Here is an 18,161-nt window from a genome sequence, read left to right on the forward strand (position 1 = left end):
ACACACAACCACATACACCCCCCCATCCTAACATCAGAATTAGGGAAAGGGTCTCCCTCAGCATCAGAATGAAGAAGGGGGGAACACAACCACCCCCATCCCCCGCCCCCAAAGCAGCAGAATCGGGGCAGATGTCTGGGGGGGGCGGGGGGGGGGGGAATGGAACAGCATCGCCTCCCTCTAAAAAGCAAGGAGAACCCAATCTGCCGGGAGGGCAGAAGCTGCCTTTTGTTCCGCCCCGGGGCCGCGCCCCCCTCACCTGCCCCCCAGCCGCTCCCCCCCCCCCCCCCCCCCCCCCCCCCGTTGTTTGCCCTGGGTTTATCCGGAGCGGAAATTCCTTTCCGTTTTTGTGAATGACAAACTCATTAACGATTCATCAACACAAAACCTGTTCCAGCCGGCTCGTCGCCCAGGCAACAGCCCCTTCCGCGCTCCCCCATTGGCTGCACCGCAGAATGTCCCCATTGAGACGTGGCGCGGTTGTACCCATTGAGGAGCCACCGCCGCCACCGACCCATCACCGCCGCCGCCACCGGCACCACCGAGGCGGGCAGGAGGAAGCGGGGGGTGGGAGAGGAAGGCTTTGCGCGAAGGGGCTGGCTGCTCCCGGTGGTTGCAGCGCGTTGTTTCCGCGCTTTAAAGGCACGGGTAGCCCCGGCGCGGCAGCTCCTTAATTGGATTTCATTCACTGCGGGAGGAGGAGGAGGAGGAGGAAAAGCCCCAAGGGCTGGAGCTGCAGCGGCGATTAGGAAAGGTTCATTCAGGGATTCATTGAGAAAAAAAAACGCCAGAGAAGAGGAGGAGGAGGAGGAGGAGGAGGAGGAGGAGGAGGAGGAGGCAGGCACACGGAGACAGACAGATATCCAGGGGGCTGCTTCTCCCTCCCCGTAGCTCCACCGCTGCCCGGTACAGGGGAAGGCGGTGCGGGGTTAGGGGAGGGGGGAAGGGGGGAGGTGGGCTTCGTGATTCATTTTCTTAGGGCGGAGGGAAAGAAGTTGTTGGAGGGGAGTTGCTGCCGGAGCGCTGCTGTTGGAGGGGTGAAGCCCACCCGCCGAATGCCTCTGTGAGAGAGAGAGAGAGAAGAAAGAAGAGAGGGGAGCTTCCAGAGCAGGCTGCGCTCCCCCCGTCCTTCCTCATGCTAGATACGTTCAGACCCGTCCCTTTCGCGTCGGAAATGGCGATTAGTAAATCGGTGGCGTGGCTGAACGAGCAGCTGGAGATGGGCAACGAGAGGCTGCTGCTGATGGACTGTCGACCCCAGGAGTTGTACGAGTCGTCCCACATCGAATCGGCCATCAACGTGGCCATCCCCGGCATCATGCTGCGGAGGCTGCAGAAGGGCAACCTGCCCCTCCGTTCCCTCGTCTCCAGCAGCGAGGAGGACCGGGAGCGCTTCGCCCGCCGCTGCGGCACCGACACGGTGGTGCTGTACGATGAGCACAGCCGCGACTGGAACGAGAACACGGGCGGGGAGTCGGTGCTGGGGCTGCTCCTCAAGCGCCTCAAAGACGAGGGCTGCAAGGTGTTCTATCTGGAAGGTGAGAAGGGGTCTGCTCCGCGGTTGTGAGGTGTGCGTGGGGGAGATGTCGCTGCCTCGTCCCTCTGCCTTGGGCTGGAGGTGCCGGGGGAGCGAGCCCCGCGGCTCAGCGGTGCGGGTCTGGCCGCTTGCGGGGGGGGGTGGCCGCAGCGTCCTTCCCGGGCACTGCACGGTGGCACTCCGGGAGGACGCTGACCTGCACAGAGGTGGCTTCTGTCCCCCGCTCCAGCATCCCCAGCTTTGCTCAAAGAGACCTGGAAGGATGTGGGGAATGGCGCTGGCAGCGAGGCTAACGGGGATCCCGGGATGAGCCGGGCAGGGCAGCAGGAATCGCTGCAGAGGCATCTCGGAGAGATCTCCGCAGGGCGAAAAGCCACAGAGAGCTTTAATCTTCCATGTGCTGAGCCCTCCGCCGATTTTCTTAAACCTTCTTTTGGGTTTAGTCCGTCTGCGTGACAGTCTGACTTTTCTTTTTTCCTCCCTTTTTCCTTTTTTTCCTCCCTTTTTCCTTTTTTTCCTCCCTTTTTCCTTTTTTTCCTCCCTTTTCCCTTTTTTTCCTCCCTTTTCCCTTTTTTTCCTCCCTTTTCCCTTTTTTTCCTCCCTTTTCCCTTTTTTTCCTCCCTTTTCCCTTTTTTTCCTCCCTTTTCCCTTTTTTTCCTCCCTTTTCCCTTTTTTCCTCCATTTCCCCCCCTTTTTCCTCCCTTTTTTTCTCCCTTTTTCCTTTTTTCCTCCCTTTCCCCTCCCTTTTTCCTTTTTTTCTCCCTTTTTCCTCCCTTTTTCCTTTTCTCCTATTTTTTTTTAATTTACCCCCTTTTACTCTTTCCCCTCCGATTTGCTCTCATTTTAAGCCCCATTCCCCCTTTTTTTCAGCTCCCGTTTTTATTACCCTCTTTTTTCCCAAGTGTTTTTTCTTTCCTTTCCCCCCTTTTTCCTTTAACCCCTTTCACCCCCTTTTTAAAACTCTTCTCTTTCTCTGATTTTTTTATCCCCTCTTTTCCCCCCTTCATTTTTTCATCTCACTTTTCTCCCCTTCATTTTTTCATCTCACTTTTCTCCCCTTCATTTTTTCATCTCACTTTTTCCCCCCTTCATTTTTTCACCTCTTTTTCCCCCCTTCATTTTTTCACCTCTTTTTCCCCCCTTCATTTTTTCACCTCTTTTTCCCCCCTTCATTTTTTCATCTCTTTTTCCCCCCTTCATTTTTTCATCTCACTTCCCCCCCCCCTTCAGTTTTTCATCTCTTTTTTTCCCCCTTCGTTTTTATCTCTTCCCCCCCCTTCATTTTTTCATCTCACTTTTCCCCCCTTCGTTTTTTCATCTCACTTTTCCCCCCTTCATTTTTTTCGTCTCACTTTTCCCCCCTTCATTTTTTTCGTCTCACTTTTCCCCCCTTCATTTTTCTCCCCCTTTTAATATCTTTTTTTAATTTTAATGGTCCTTTTTTTTCCCTTTTCTTTTTTTCCCTTGGGTTTGAGAGGATGGGAAAGCAATGCCTCTTTACAGACAGGGCTGCACCAGGACATCGTCGCCTTGGCATCTTATATCAGCTTCCATCCTCCCCCCACCCCAACCCTCCTTTGCTTTTTTCCCCAGGTGGTTTCAGCAAGTTCCAGGCCGAGTTCGCTCTGCACTGCGAAACCAACCTAGACAGTTCGTGTAGCAGCAGCTCTCCTCCTCTGCCGGTCCTGGGCTTGGGAGGCCTCCGCATCAGCTCCGATTCCTCCTCAGACATTGAATCTGACATTGACAGAGACCCCAACAGTGCGACCGACTCGGATGGCAGCCCCCTCTCCACCAACCAGCCTTCCTTCCCGGTGGAGATTTTACCCTACCTCTACTTAGGCTGTGCCAAGGACTCCACAAACCTGGACGTTTTGGAAGAGTTTGGCATTAAATACATCTTGAATGTCACCCCCAACCTGCCCAACCTCTTTGAGAACGCCGGAGAATTCAAGTACAAGCAGATCCCAATCTCTGACCACTGGAGCCAAAATCTGTCCCAGTTCTTTCCTGAGGCCATCTCCTTCATAGGTGAGCTGAGGGTTCTGTGGCAAGTGCTGGAATTCTGTCTTGTCTTGAGGAGTGTTTCGGGAGAGAAGCAATAAGCAACATTTCTGCAGGCTCTGGAGGATGTTCCACCCCCACCTCCCCCTTTCTGGTTTTAAAGATGCCTTAATTTGTGGGGGGTGGTGATTCTTTGGGGCTCAGATAGATTGTAAGGTGGAACAGGTTGCCCAGGGAAGTTGTGGATCACCTGGAGGTGTTCAAGGCAAGGTGGGATGAAGCCTGGCGAGTGGAAGGTGTCCTGCCCATGGCAGCGGGTTTGGGACTGGATGATCTTTAAGGTCCTTTCCAGCCCAAACCCCATTGTATGATTTTTATGACCTGGTTTGGCTTACTGGGAGATTCCTCCTTGAGCTGTCTATGGAGCTGGGAGCTGAGCCTCCTGATGGGAGAGGAGTGGAGAAGGTTGGAAAGAGCCTGAGGAACTGAGCGCTCCTGATGGGAGAGGAGTGGAGAAGGTGGAGAGGAGCCTGTGGAACTGAACTCCTGATGGGAGAGGAGTGGAGAAGGTTGGAAAGAGCCTGAGGAACTGAGCGCTCCTGATGGGAGAGGAGTGGAGAAGGTGGAGAGGAGCCTGAGGAACTGAGCTCCTGATGGGAGAGGAGTGGGGAAGGTTGGAAAGAGCCTGGGGAACTGAACTCCTGATGGGAGAGGAGTGGGGAAGGTTGGAAAGAGCCTGAGGAACTGAGCTCCTGATGGGAGAGGAGTGGGGAAGGTGGAGAGGAGCCTGGGGAACTGAACTCCTGATGGGAGAAGAGTGGAGAAGGTGGAGAGGAGTCTGGGGAACTGAACTCCTGATGGGAGAGGAGTGGAGAAGGTGGAAATGAGCCTGGGGAACTGAACTCCTGATGGGAGAGGAGTGGGGAAGGTTGGAAAGAGCCTGGGGAACTGAGCTCCTGATGGGAGAGGAGTGGAGAAGGTGGAAATGAGCCTGGGGAACTGAGCTCCTGATGGGAGAGGAGTGGAGAAGGTGGAAAAGAGCCTGGGGAACTGAACTCCTGATGGGAGAGGAGTGGAGAAGGTGGAAAAGAGCCTGGGGAACTGAACTCCTGATGGGAGAGGAGTGGAGAAGGTTGGAAAGAGCCTGGGGTTGGTGTTTTATTTGTCTGTTGGTTTCGCCTTGGGGGCTTTTGTCGGTTGGTTTGGGTTTGGTGTTTCTCTTTTTTCTGGCGGTGGTTCAGTTCGTTCGGGTTCAGGGTGTTTTCTTTCAGTTTGGCATCTTTTTGGTGGCTTTGCTTTTCTTTGGAGCCTCTTCGGTTTTGTTTCTGTCTGGAGGTCTTGGGTTTGTTTCGGTCTTTATTCATTCGTTTACTTGGAGGTTGTTTTGATTTTGTTTTGGGTGAGGTTTGGTTTTTTTTCCCCCCTTCTTTAGGCTACCCAAGAGCAGTACAATAAAAAAAAAAAAAAAGGAAGCTAACTTTAGCTTTTTAAGCACAAAGTTATTCACCAGCAGTATCCCTGGCAAATGTACAACCCGAGCTTTAATTAAATCTGGTGCTTAGAATGCTTACCCTCAGACCTCAGTGCCTGGCTTAGCCAAGCTCTGAGACCTTTACCCACTCAGCTTTTCTTTGGTTTACCTCTCCGTGGCTTCAAGGAGCGGCGGTTACAATTTTAACCCCCCCTTCTTTTTTTTTTGGAGGAAAGGGGGTCAAAAGAAAAAGAAAGTCCGCCCAGCCCACGGGGGTGCAAGCGTGGGGTGGGCAAAGCAGGAGCGCTCGTCGGGAAGCTGCTGCTGTAATCCGGTCGAATGATACCGGTAATAGTGGGAGAATGTAGGTAATCTGAGCCCCAGCAGGAAGAAATGTGGGCTGGAAGCCACAAAGAAACTAATCTCCAGGCATTGTAATGCATTTCCTATTACAAAGGAACCCATTTTCAACCAGTGTTGACATCCTGTTCCTCCTAATGGGTTGTCCCCTGTGACTTCCCTCATTCTTTTAAAGCGCCTGAATACCTCCATTGTTAGCTGCACAACAGTCGGAGAATAATTTAATAGACCTCTGCAGTCTGCTGGGCACTAGAGGGGACAACCGAAAAGAAGAAAATCAAAAGGCATCCAGTGACATCTTGCAGGATTTCCAGGCGGGGGGGAAAAGGGGACTGGGAGAATTTAAGGCAAATCTCCCGGGGACAAGCATGCCTTTAATAAAGAGAACGTGACTTCTGGAGCAATGGCCTGCTCCCTTTGTCTCGTTTTTAGTTCTCTGAGCTCCTGGGTTCATGTTGGTGTGGGTGTGTGGGGTGGGTTTTCCTCTTCTGCTGCTTTTTTAGCTTTCTGAGCTCCTGCTCTCTCTTTCATATTGGCTGGGGTGATGGTGGTGGTGTGGGATTCTCTTATCCTGTTTGGTTTAGGGGTTTGAGCTCCTGCACTCCCTTTCATGCTGGTACAGGGATGGGATTCTCCTCTTACCCTATTTGGTTTAGGGGTTTGAGCTCCTGCACTCCCTTTCATGCTGGTACAGGGATGGGATTCTCCTCTTACCCTATTTGGTTTAGGGGTTTGATCTCCTGCACTCCCTTTCATGCTGGTACAGGGATGGGATTCTCCTCTTATCCTGTTTGGTTTAGGGGTTTTGAGCTCCTGCACTCCCTTTCATGCTGGTACAGGGATGGGATTCTCCTCTTATCCTGTTTGGTTTAGGGGTTTTGAGCTCCTGCACTCCCTTTCATGCTGGTACAGGGATGGGATTCTCCTCTTATCCTGTTTGGTTTAGGGGTTTTGAGCTCCTGCACTCCCTTTCATGCTGGTACAGGGATGGGATTCTCCTCTTACCCTATTTGGTTTAGGGGTTTGATCTCCTGCACTCCCTTTCATGCTGGTACAGGGATGGGATTCTCCTCTTATCCTGTTTGGTTTAGGGGTTTTGAGCTTCTGCACTCCCTTTCATGCTGGTACAGGGATGGGATTCTCCTCTTATCCTGTTTGGTTTGGGGTTTTGAGCTCCTGCACTCCCTTTCATGCTGGTACAGGGATGGGATTCTCCTCTTACCCTATTTGGTTTAGGGGTTTGAGCTCCTGCACTCCCTTTCATGCTGGTACAGGGATGGGATTCTCCTCTTATCCTGATTGGTTTAGGGGTTTGATCTCCTGCACTCCCTTTCATGCTGGTACAGGGATGGGATTCTCCTCTTATCCTGTTTGGTTTAGGGGTTTGAGCTTCTGCACTCACTTTCATGCTGGTACAGGGATGGGATTCTCCTCTTATCCTGTTTGGTTTAGGGGTTTGAGCTCCTGCACTCCCTTTCATGCTGGTACAGGGATGGGATTCTCCTCTTATCCTGTTTGGTTTAGAGGTTTGAGCTTCTGCACTCCCTTTCATGCTGGTACAGGGATGGGATTCTCCTCTCAACTTTCTTTTTTAGTCTTCTGAGGTTCATAGTGGTAGTGGGCTGGGATTCTCCTCTTATCCTGTTTGATTTAGGGGATTGAGCTTCTGGTCTCTTTCATACTGGTAGAGGAGTGGGATTCTCCTCTTGTCCTGGTTTTTTAGTTTCCTGAGCTCCTGGACTCAGGTTCATATTGGTAGAGGAGTGGAATTCTCCTCCTTAGACTTTTTGGTTTAGGGTTTTGAGCTTCTGCTCTCTTTCACACTGGTACAGGGATGGGATTCTCCTCTTGTCCTGGTTTTTTAGTCTTTTGAGATTCATATTGGTAGTGGAGTGGGATTCTCCTCTTATCCTGTTTGATTTAGCTTTCTGAGCCCCTGCTCTCTCTTTCATACTGGTCCAGGTGTGGGACTCTCCTCTTACCCTGTTTGGTTTAGCTTTGAGCCCCTGCTCTCTCTCTCATACTGGTCCAGGGGTGGGATTCTCCTCTTACCCTGTTTGGTTTAGCTTTGAGCCCCTGCTCTCTCTCTCATACTGGTCCAGGGACGGATTCTCCTTCTGTCCTGTTTTGGTTTAGTTTTCTGAGCTCCTGCTCTCTCTGTCACGTTGGTGGTGGTGTGTGTGTGTGGATTCTCCCCTTAGCCCTGGTTTTAAGGCGGCTGAAGTTAACTCTTGCTCTGCCAACCCCTGGGATCAGAATCATCCTTCCTTCCTGCTTGATACTCATCTCGGCGGTGAGAGATCAGTTACCAGGGCTCCCTCCCTGCCTGCCCATCTTACGTGTCCGTCTCTGCCTCTTTGTTTCCCTGCAGACGAAGCCCGAGGGAAGAACTGCGGCGTCCTGGTGCATTGCTTGGCAGGGATCAGCCGCTCCGTCACGGTCACCGTGGCCTACCTCATGCAAAAGCTCAACCTGTCCATGAACGACGCCTACGACATCGTCAAGATGAAGAAGTCCAACATCTCGCCCAACTTCAACTTCATGGGGCAGCTGCTGGACTTCGAGCGGACTCTGGGGCTGAGCAGCCCCTGCGACAACCGAGTGCCCAACCAGCAGCTCTACTTCACCACCCCTTCCAACCAGAACGTCTTCCAGGTGGATTCCCTGCAGTCCACGTGAGCCCCCCACCGGCCCCCTTCTCCTGTGTCCGTCCCACGGGGGATGGCTCCTCAGTGCTTTCTCTTGGGCAGCGATGGAGAAAACGCAGCTTTTCGCTTTGCCTGGCCTCTGCCGCCCGAAACAAAAAGGGCAGCTGCCGGGGGGAAGGTTCCCCAGCGTGTGTGTGTGTGCCCAGGGTGGAATCGGCTCTTGCAAGAGGGAGGGGAGGCGATGAGCCCTCGGGGGACGGGGCGGGACGGGGAAGCACCGCGGCGAGCAGGCGGCTGGGCAGCAGCAGCAGCAGCAGCAGCAGCAGCGGCAGCGCTCCTTGCGCGGCGGCTTGGGCGCCAGGGCTGCCAGGCGAGGGTGGGGGTAGGATAAAGTCGGCGGAGGGCTGAGCATGTGTCCTCTGGAGGCTGCCACCATCCCCCTGCCCCTCTCCGGGACACGACCTCGTTGTCTTCAGTGAAGACTTGCTTATATGTCTTTCCCCCTCCCCCCTCCTTTCCCCCTGTTTGTTGGGATTTAGAGGAGCCAAAGAAAGAGATTTCAGCTGGGTGTGTTGGGAGGTCTCTTTTGTGTTCTCGTTTGGTTTGTTGGTGTTTGGTTGGTTTTTTTTCTGGGAGCTGAGGGAAGTGCTCGACTGGAGTCGATGTAAATATTTCAGCTTCCAGTGAGTTGCAGCTACAATACTTTTAAGCGTTTTAAATCCACACACACATCCTCCAGGACAACCAATCCAAGGGACACCTCTGTGTGTGTGTGTGTGTGTGTGTGTGTGTTGGGGGGGAAGTTTATCTGCTTGATTCGCTTGGTTGGGTTTGGGTTTTGCTTTTCTTTCTTCTTCTTTTTCCTTTTTTTTTTTTTTTTGAACTCAGCTGTTTGGTTTTTTTTTCCTTTTCTGAGTGCAACAAAAACAACCAAACCTCAAACCTGCAGCAGGCTCAGTTTTTATCCATCACAACCCAAACCTGCAGCATGCTCAGTTTTTGTCCATCACAACCAAACCCCAAACTTTTGCAGCATGCTCAATTTTTATCCATCACAACCCAACCCCAAACCTGCAGCATGCTCAGTTTTTACCCATCACAACCCAACCCCAAACCTGCAGCATGCTCAGTTTTTACCCATCACAACCAAACCCCAAACCTGCAGCAGGCTCATTTTTTATCCATCACAACCAAACCTGCACCATGCTCAGTTTTTACCCATCACAACCCAACCCCAAACCTGCACAATGCTCAGTTTTTACCCATCACAACCAAACCCCAAACCTGCAGCATGCTCAATTTTTATCCATCACAACCAAACCTGCAGCATGCTCAGTTTTTACCCATCACAACCCAACCCCAAACCTGCAGCAGGCTCATTTTTTGTCCATCACAACCAAACCTGCACCATGCTCAGATTTTACCCATCCCAACCCAACCCCAAACCTGCACCATGCTCAGATTTTACCCATCACAACCCAACCCCAAACCTGCAGCATGCTCAGTTTTTACCCATCACAACCCAACCCCAAACCTGCACCATGCTCAGATTTTACCCATCACAACCCAACCCCAAACCTGCAGCATGCTCAGATTTTACCCATCACAACCCAACTCCAAACCTGCAGCAGGCTCATTTTTTATCCATCACAACCAAACCTTGCAGCATGCTCAGATTTTACCCATCACAACCCAACCCCAAACCTGCACCATGCTCAGATTTTACCCATCACAACCCAACCCCAAACCTGCAGCATGCTCAGTTTTTATCCATCACAACCAAACCTTGCAGCATGCTCAGATTTTACCCATCACAACCCAACCCCAAACCTGCACCATGCTCAGATTTTACCCATCACAACCCAACCCCAAACCTGCAGCATGCTCAGTTTTTACCCATCACAACCCAACCCCAAACCTGCAGCATGCTCAGATTTTACCCATCACAACCCAACCCCAAACCTGCACCATGCTCAGATTTTACCCATCACAACCCAACTCCAAACCTGCAGCAGGCTCATTTTTTATCCATCACAACCAAACCTTGCAGCATGCTCAGATTTTACCCATCACAACCCAACCCCAAACCTGCACCATGCTCAGATTTTACCCATCACAACCCAACCCCAAACCTGCAGCATGCTCAGTTTTTACCCATCACAACCCAACCCCAAACCTGCACCATGCTCAGATTTTACCCATCCCAACCCAACCCCAAACCTGCAGCATGCTCAGTTTTTATCCATCACAACCAAACCTGCAGCATGATGAGTTTTTATCCATCCCAACCCAACCCCAAACCTGCAGCATGATGAGTTTTTATCCATCACAACCCAACCCCAAACCTGCAGCATGATGAGTTTTTATCCATCACAACCAAACCCCAAACTTTTGCAGCATGCTCAATTTTTATCCATCACAACCAAACCTGCAGCATGATGAGTTTTTATCCATCACAACCAAACCCCAAACTTTTGCAGCATGCTCAGTTTTTATCCATCACAACCAAACCTGCACCATGCTCAATTTTTATCCATCCCAACCCAACCCCAAACCTGCAGCATGCTCAATTTTTATCCTTCCACTGCAGCAACCTCCTCATGAAGAGGAAGAAATAGCAACAGTGAGAAGTTTGCAAACCAGAGGAGTATTTTTTTTAGGGGGGGGGGGAGGGGATGAGCAAAAATAAGGAGTTTTTTCTTCTTTCCCTTGTGGTGATTTTTGCTTTGTTCCTCCCTCCTCACACTGCCATGTAGCTTCCACACAACCTCTCTTTACAAGGGAATGGATTTGCTGGGCTTCACTTTCAGTTTTGTTTTGGCCTTACCTTTTGCTGCTTTGGTTTTCCTTCTCTGGCTGTAAATAGCTCATCTCCAGAGGAGGTTTGAAGACGAAAAGGTTGGGGGGGGTGTTTTTGTTGTTGTTTGGTGGTTTTTGTTGCTGTTGGTTTGGTTTTCTTCTCTCTTTTGCATCACTTTAAAACCTTTCAGGCGTGCTCCAAACCAGTGCATTACCTCTGTACAAAGTCTTCAGGGAGCTTCACCTCAAATGCAATATTTTTTTTCTGCTTATTGGTTTTTTTTTGGGGGGGGGGGGGTGTTAGTTGATGCTGTTGTTGGTTTTGTTTCTTTTAGGGGAGGGAGGGGGAGGGGAGGTGTGCATTAAAAACTGGAAGCTTGTTACCTTTGTGTGTACGCACAGCTGACCTGCAGAGGGTTGCCAAGAAGGGAGGTGTGGACTACATTCACCCCTGGAAAAGTTTGCAGATGGAAGTTTATTATAAGAATGTAAAAGGAAAAAAAACAAAACAGACAAAAAAACCAAAAGACAAAAAAAAAAGAGTCCTTAAATTATTAATAAATGACTATTTTTGGCTATTGAGAAGTTGGATGCTTTGTTCTTCCCTCCCTCTGCCCCTCTTCTTTCTGTCTCTGTGTGGGGGTGGTTTGTTGCACAGAGACATCTGGTTGTGTTTAGAGGTAAGTGGTTGCTTTCAGTGGCTTTTGTGTAGCCCCCTAGGATAGTCATAGAGTCAAGCTGGGTGGAAGAGAGCTCCAAGCTCAGCCAGCCCAACCTAGTACCCAGCCCTGGCCAGTCAACATAGAATCATAATCAACCAGGCTGGAAGAGAGCTCCAAGTTCAGCCAGCCCAGCCTAGCACCCAGCCCTGCCCAACCAACCAGACCATGGCACTAAGTGCCCCAGCCAGGCTTGGCTGCAACACCTCCAGCCACAGAGACTCCACCGCCTCCCTGGGCAGCCCATTCCAGTGCCAATCACTCTCTCTGGCAGGAACTTCCTCCTCACATCCAGCCTAGACCTGCCCTGGCACAGCTTCAGGCTGGGTCCCCTTCTTCTGTTGCTGGCTGCCTGGCAGCAGAGCCCAATCCCACCTGGCTACAGCCTCCCTGCAGGCAGCTGCAGGCAGCAATGAGCTCTGCCCTGAGCCTCCTCTGCTGCAGGCTGCACCCCCCCAGCTCCCTCAGCCTCTCCTCACAGGGCTGTGCTCCAGGCCCCTCCCCAGCCTTGCTGCCCTTCTCTCAACACCTTCCAGCACCTCAACATCTCTCCTGAATTCAGGAGCCCAGAACTGGACACAGCACCCAAGGCATGGCCTGAGCAGTGACGAGTTAGTTAGTTAGAAGGGTTAGGTGCTAGGTTGGACTCAATGAGTTCTTTCCCAACCTGGTTAGTTCTGTGCTTCTGTTTAGGTCAAGAGCAAAATGTTCTGACTTGATCTTCAGAAGTCCCACCCAACCTTGAGGCCTTTAGCAGCTTGGTCTAGTGGAGGATGTCTCTGCCCATGGCAAGGGGCTTGGGATTAGATGTTCTTCATGGTCACTTCCAACATCCTTGAGGGACCTTTAAGCACCTTGGTCTAGTGGAGGGTGTCTCTGCTGGGAACTAGATGATCTTCAAGGTCACTTCCAACATCCTTGAGGGACCTTTAAGCACCTTGGTCTAGTGGAGGGTGTCTCTGCTGGGAACTAGATGATCTTCAAGGTCACTTCCAACATCCTTGAGGGACCTTTAAGCACCTTGGTCTAGTGGAGGGTGTCTCTGCTTGGAACTAGATGATCTTCAAGGTCACTTCCAACATCCTTGAGGGACCTTTAAGCACCTTGGTCTAGTGGAGGGTGTCTCTGCTGGGAACTAGATGATCTTGTAAGTCCCTTCCAACCCAACCCATTCAATGAATCAATGAAAGCTCTACCATAGGTGGGTCCCTTGGCTACCCCAGAGATGGTCCTGAGCCTGGGCCATTAGACTGTAGATTGTTATTACTAACTGCAGAGGAAGGAGCTGTTGTCTCCTAGCTTTGCCTTGGCTGGTCTGAGATGTCAGGAGGTGGATTCATGCTCTCATTGTTGGCTGGCAGGAACTCACCATCCCTGGGGGCACTCTGGGACCTGATGGGGTGCCCATGGTGCTCCTAGGTCGGTGGCTGGGCTAGATCTTGGGGGGCTTTTGCAACCCAGGGAGAGCTAGGAATCTTTTGGGCTCTTAGGATCTTTTAGGATCTTAGGATCCATCTTAAAATCTATCTTAGGGTCTTAGGAACTGTCTCAGGGTCTTAGGATCTGTCTTAGGATGTATCTTAGGATCTTAGAATTTATCTTAGGGTCTTAGGGTCTATCATAGGGTCTTAGAATCTTAGGATCTGTCTTAGGATCTTAGGATCTGTCTTAGGATCTTAGGATCTGTCTTAGGATCTATCTTCAGGTCCTAGGATCTGTCTTAAGATCTATTTTAGGGTCTTAGGATCCATCTTAAGGTCTTAGGAGCTATCATAGGGTCTTAGAATCTTAGGATCTGTCTTAGGATCTATTTTAGGATCTTAGGATCTGTCTTAGGATCTATTTTAGGATCTTAGGATCTGTCTTAGGATCTATTTTAGGGTCTTAGGATCTGTCTTAGGATCTATTTTAGGATCTTAGGATCTGTCTTAGGATCTATTTTAGGGTCTTAGGATCTGTCTTAGGATCTATCTTAAGGTCTTAGGATCTATCTTAGGGTCTTAGAATCTTAGTAGCTATATTATGGTCTTAGGATCTGTCTTAGGCTCTTAGGTTCTATCTTAGGCTCTTAGGCTCTTAGGATCTGTCTTAGGATCTGTCTTAGCAAATGGCTTGGGGGTCTTAGGATCTATCTTAGGGTCTTAAAATCTTAGGGTCTATCCTGGGATCTCTGTTAGGATCTTAGAATCCTCATTTCAACTGAAAAAGAGCTCCCAGATCCCCAAGCCCCTTTCACAGAGCTCTATCAACAGTCTGCAAGCTGTGAACTTAGGTTTCTCCCCCTCCCCCTGTGCTGCTCAGCCACATTGCACTTGAGCAGGTGAAGGAAAGGAGGAGAAGTCTCTCTCTGTACCCTCAGCCACCTCATTTCCTCTTTTGGGCCTGTCAAATCACCCTATCTCTGCAGGAGAGGGGGGAGGAGGAGGGGAAGGGAGGGAGGATTAGAGTGGTTGCAAAACTTCCTGCTGTAACTTCTCCACAGGAAGGATGTTAATGAAGAGAAGTGGCCCAAGGGTGCTGCCAAGCTGTGTGTGCAGCACCAGGGTGGCTGGAGTGGTGCTGCAGCTGGGCTCCTGCAGGACTCCTGGCAGCCAGAGGCACTTTCCAAGTCGTTGTCAGAAACTGCAAAGGGTGTGAAATGAAAAATCAACCAAAACACGATGGGGAGTAGTGTACAGGGTGCTGCAGCCAGCCCTGGAGCCCCCGGGACAAGAGGGTGTGGAGATGCTGGAGAGTGTCCAGAGCAGGGCCAGGAGGATGCTGAGAGGCTGCAGCAGCTCTGCTGTGAGCACAGCCTGAAAGAGTTGGGGCTGTGCAGGCTGGAGCAGAGGAGGCTCCCAGGGGACCTTCTTGTGGCCTTCCAGCATCTGAAGGGGAGCTACAGAAAAGCTGGGGAGGGACTTTTTAGGCTGTTAGGGAATGATAGGACTAGGGGGGGAATGGAGCAAAGCTGGAGGTGGGGAGAGTGAGTCTGGAGGTGAGGAGGAAGTTGTTGAGCAGGAGAGTGGTGAGAGGCTGGAATGGGTTGCCCAGGGAGGTGGTTGAGGCCCCATGGCTGGAGGTGTTTGAGGCCAGGCTGGCTGAGGCTGTGTGCAGCCTGCTCTAGGGTAGGGTGTCCCTGGGCATGGCAGGGGCTTGGCACTGGCTGCTCCTTGTGCTCCCTTCCAACCCTGCCTGATTCTGTGATTCTAGGAGGGTGGTGGTGGGTGCAGAAACAACAACAACAACAACAGCAAGAAGTGAGTCAGTGTCTCCTGCAGTAGTGGCCTAGATGGAGTGCACAAAGTGTGACAGCAGAAGTGGGCTGCAGTTAAACTTGGCTTGCGCTAATCCAGTTCTGAAGGGTTTCCGCTCTTGGCATTCCCTCTGCTGCTCTGTTCAAAGTGGAGATTTGCAAGCAGCTCTAGCAATTTCCTGTCCAGCTGCAGCTCAAGTAACTCCCTTGCTTGGGTTGGGGTTTTTTTTCTCTCTCTCTCTCTCTTTTAACATGGCCTGTGGATAATTTTAGCCAGTTTCCTCCTGGTGGATTATTAATCTGCTTTTCCTTGCAGCAGCTCCCCGAGCTTCGCCTCCCCTACTGTTGTGCTGAAGTCAACAGATGGCCTCCCAGCCACTTCCTCTCCTTTGGCTGTGGGTTTGTTGTCAGGGCCACTTCTGAAATTAATAGTGTTTGCTGGCTGCCTGCCACAGGCCATTACCACAGAGGGGAAGTAACACATCTGAATAGCAGGAAGCCAGGCAGGGTCACAGCGGGAACTGAACCTGTTGAGCGCGGTCGGACCTCGCAAGTGTTGGGCTCCTCTTCCCTCCTGCCCTCCCTCCCTCCCTCCCTCCCTCCCTCCCTCCCTCCCTCCCTCCCTCCCTCCCTCCCTCCCTCCCTCCCTCCCTCCCTCCCTCCCTCCCTTCTTCCTTCCCACCACCACCTCCCCCCTTATTTTCTTCTTTTTTTCCTTCTTCATACTCCTGGTGCAGAGAGCCAAGGCTTGGGGCTTGAAACTTCAGCTCTTTGCACCAGGCAGATGTTTCCAGATGGATAGAGCAGAGAAGGGTAGGGGTTGGAAGGGACCTCTGGGTCACAGGGTGTTAGGGGTTGGAAGGAACCCTAAGAGATCACTGAGTCACAGGATCACAGGGTGTTAGGGGTTGGAAGGAACCCTAAGAGATCATTGAGTGTCAGGCTCACAGATGTCAGAGGTTGGAAGGGACCCAAGGAGATCATCCAGTCCAACCCTCCTGCCACAGCAGGACCACACAATCCAGCTCAGGGCACACAGCAACACATCCAGACAGGCCTGGGAAGGCTCCAGGGAAGGAGACTCCACAGCCTCTCTGGGCAGCCTGTGCCAGGGCTCTGGGACCCTTCCAGGCAAGAAGTTCCCCTTGTGCTGAGCTGGAACCTCCTGTGCTGCAGCTTCCATCCATTGCTGCTTGTCCTGTGCCAGGCAGCAGTGAGCAGAGCCTGTCCCCCCCTCCTGACCCCCAGCCCTCAGAGATTTAGAGACATTGATTCAATCCCCTCTCAGCCTTCTCTTCTCCAGACTAAGCATCCCCAGGGCCCTCAGCCTCTCCTCACCAGGCACTGCTCCAGTCCCCTCAGCATCCTCACTGCCCTCCCTTGGACTCTCTCCAGCAGATCTCTGTCCCTCTGCAGCTGGGGAGCCCAAAACTAAAGGCAGCACTCAAGATGAGCCAGGAGCCCCATGGGGTTTGTGACTTGGGTACCCAGTAGGAACTGTGGCCAGGAGCCCCACGGGGTTTGTGACTTGGGTGCCCAGTAGGAACTGTGGCCAGGAGCCCCATGGGGTTTGTGACTTGGGTGCCCAGTAGGAACTGTGGCCAGGAGTCCCATGGCATCTGGGACTTGGGTACCCAGTGAGGCCACTGAGCAGATGCCCGTTGGGAGCTGTGCCTTGGGTGCCCAGAGGGCATTGCAAGGGGGTGCCTGTCAAGCTGAGGAGGCAAAGAGCAGCCCTGCAGCCTGAAGCAGGAGGCCCTTGGCTGCCTTTGCAAGCTGCTCTGAGGACTCAGTGCTCACAAGAGCTTCCTGCTTCCTTCCTGCCTGCCGAGTGACTAACACCGAATGGGCACTGCTGCAATCCATCACTTCTGTCAGGACAAGCAGGCTGGCAGGCTCAGCTCTGCTCACTCACAGATGCAGCAGACTCGGGCAGAAAGCTTGTTCCAGAGCTGTCCTTGTGCAAAACCTGGGCTGGGGACTGAGGGAGAGCAGCTTTGGTCACCCGAAAGCAGAGCTGGAGCTAAACCCTGCTCCAGCCTCTGATTTTCACACTCCCCCCTCTGCTGCTCTGGTGGTTTGGAAGGACAGGTGGGGAGGGCTCTCACCACCCACGGTGACCCTGCCCACGCAGCTCTTGGGTGCCTTTGGGCAAGCAGGGTGAAGGGAGTGGCTTCTCCATCTGCACCTGCCAGCCTTGGTGAGGACAAGCTCTGCTTGCCCCTGCACTTCCCCCTTGCCCCTGCAGATCCTCCTTGCCCCTGCAGATCTCCCTTGCCCCTGCACTCCCCCCTTGCCCCTGCACTCCCCCCTTGCCCCTGCAGATCCTCCTTGCCCCTGCACTTCCCCCTTGCCCCTGCACTTCCCCCTTGCCCCTGCACTCCCCCCTTGCCCCTGCAGATCCTCCTTGCCCCTGCACTTCCCCCTTGCCCCTGCACTCCCCCCTTGCCCCTGCACTCCCCCCTTGCCCCTGCAGATCCTCCTTGCCCCTGCACTTCCCCCTTGCCCCTGCACTTCCCCCTTGCCCCTGCACTCCCCCCTTGCCCCTGCAGATCCTCCTTGCCCCTGCACTTCCCCCTTGCCCCTGCACTCCCCCCTTGCCCCTGCACTCCCCCCTTGCCCCTGCAGATCCTCCTTGCCCCTGCAGATCTCCCTTGCCCCTGCACTTCCCCCTTGCCCCTGCACTCCCCCCTTGCCCCTGCATTTCCCCCTTGCCCCTGCACTCCCCCCTTGCCCCTGCAGATCCTCCTTGCCCCTGCACTTCCCCCTTGCCCCTGCACTCCCCCCTTGCCCCTGCATTTCCCCCTTGCCCCTGCACTCCCCCCTTGCCTCTGCAGATCCTCCTTGCCCCTGCACTCCCCCCTTTCCTCTGCAGATCCTCCTTGCCCCTGCAGATCCCCCTTGCCTCTGCAGATCCTCCTTGCCCCTGCACTCCCCCCTTGCCTCTGCAGATCCTCCTTGCCCCTGCACTCCCCCCTTGCCCCTGCAGATCCTCCTTGCCCCTGCACTCCCCCCTTGCCCCTGCAGACCCTCCTTGCCCCTGCACTTCCCCCTTGCCCCTGCAGTTCCTCCCCCTGCCCCCTACTCCCACCATGTGTTGCAGCATAACTTCCTCTCTCCCCTCATTTCAAGTCCCTCCTGAGATGGGGCAGAGGTCTGGGGCTTTTGGGAGGGGTTTGGCAGCTATTGCAGTTCCTCAGCTGGTAAAGCAATTTGTAAAGGGAAGAATAAACCCTTTGTGCACTGGGGGAAGAGGGGGAATGTGCCCCCCTTCCCAGCTAACACAAACCATGACAGCTTGCTTCATGTTGGAATGCAGGAGGGCAAGGCACTGAATTCCTGCAAGAGGCATGGAGAAGGAAAGCCCTCAGGAGTGATCAGAGCTTTC

The 18,161-nt window shown here is 52.8% G+C and overlaps 1 protein-coding gene across 1 annotated transcript; it reads left to right on the forward strand.

Annotated features, from left to right (window-relative positions):
* The first annotated feature begins 933 nt into the window (after positions 1–933).
* DUSP6 (dual specificity phosphatase 6) lies at positions 934–9,796 on the forward strand. Its single transcript, XM_064154936.1, has 3 exons — positions 934–1,538; positions 3,131–3,568; positions 7,744–9,796. Exons 1-3 carry the CDS (start codon positions 1,136–1,138, stop codon positions 8,049–8,051), a joined length of 1,149 nt encoding a protein of 382 aa, XP_064011006.1. The 5' UTR covers positions 934–1,135; the 3' UTR covers positions 8,052–9,796.
* Positions 9,797–18,161: the final 8,365 nt, after the last annotated feature.

This window comes from Pogoniulus pusillus, chromosome 15, assembly GCF_015220805.1.
Source record: "Pogoniulus pusillus isolate bPogPus1 chromosome 15, bPogPus1.pri, whole genome shotgun sequence".
Lineage (NCBI taxonomy): Eukaryota > Metazoa > Chordata > Aves > Piciformes > Lybiidae > Pogoniulus > Pogoniulus pusillus.

Excerpts from the sequence above, each read along its gene's own strand:
- DUSP6 (XM_064154936.1), top strand. The coding sequence starts at position 1,136 with ATGCTAGATACGTTCAGACCCGTCCCTTTCGCGTCGGAAATGGCGATT. Across the intron at positions 1,539-3,130 it reads CAAGGTGTTCTATCTGGAAG|GTGGTTTCAGCAAGTTCCAG; the intron begins GTGAGAAGGGGT and ends TTTTTTCCCCAG. Across the intron at positions 3,569-7,743 it reads TGAGGCCATCTCCTTCATAG|ACGAAGCCCGAGGGAAGAAC; the intron begins GTGAGCTGAGGG and ends GTTTCCCTGCAG.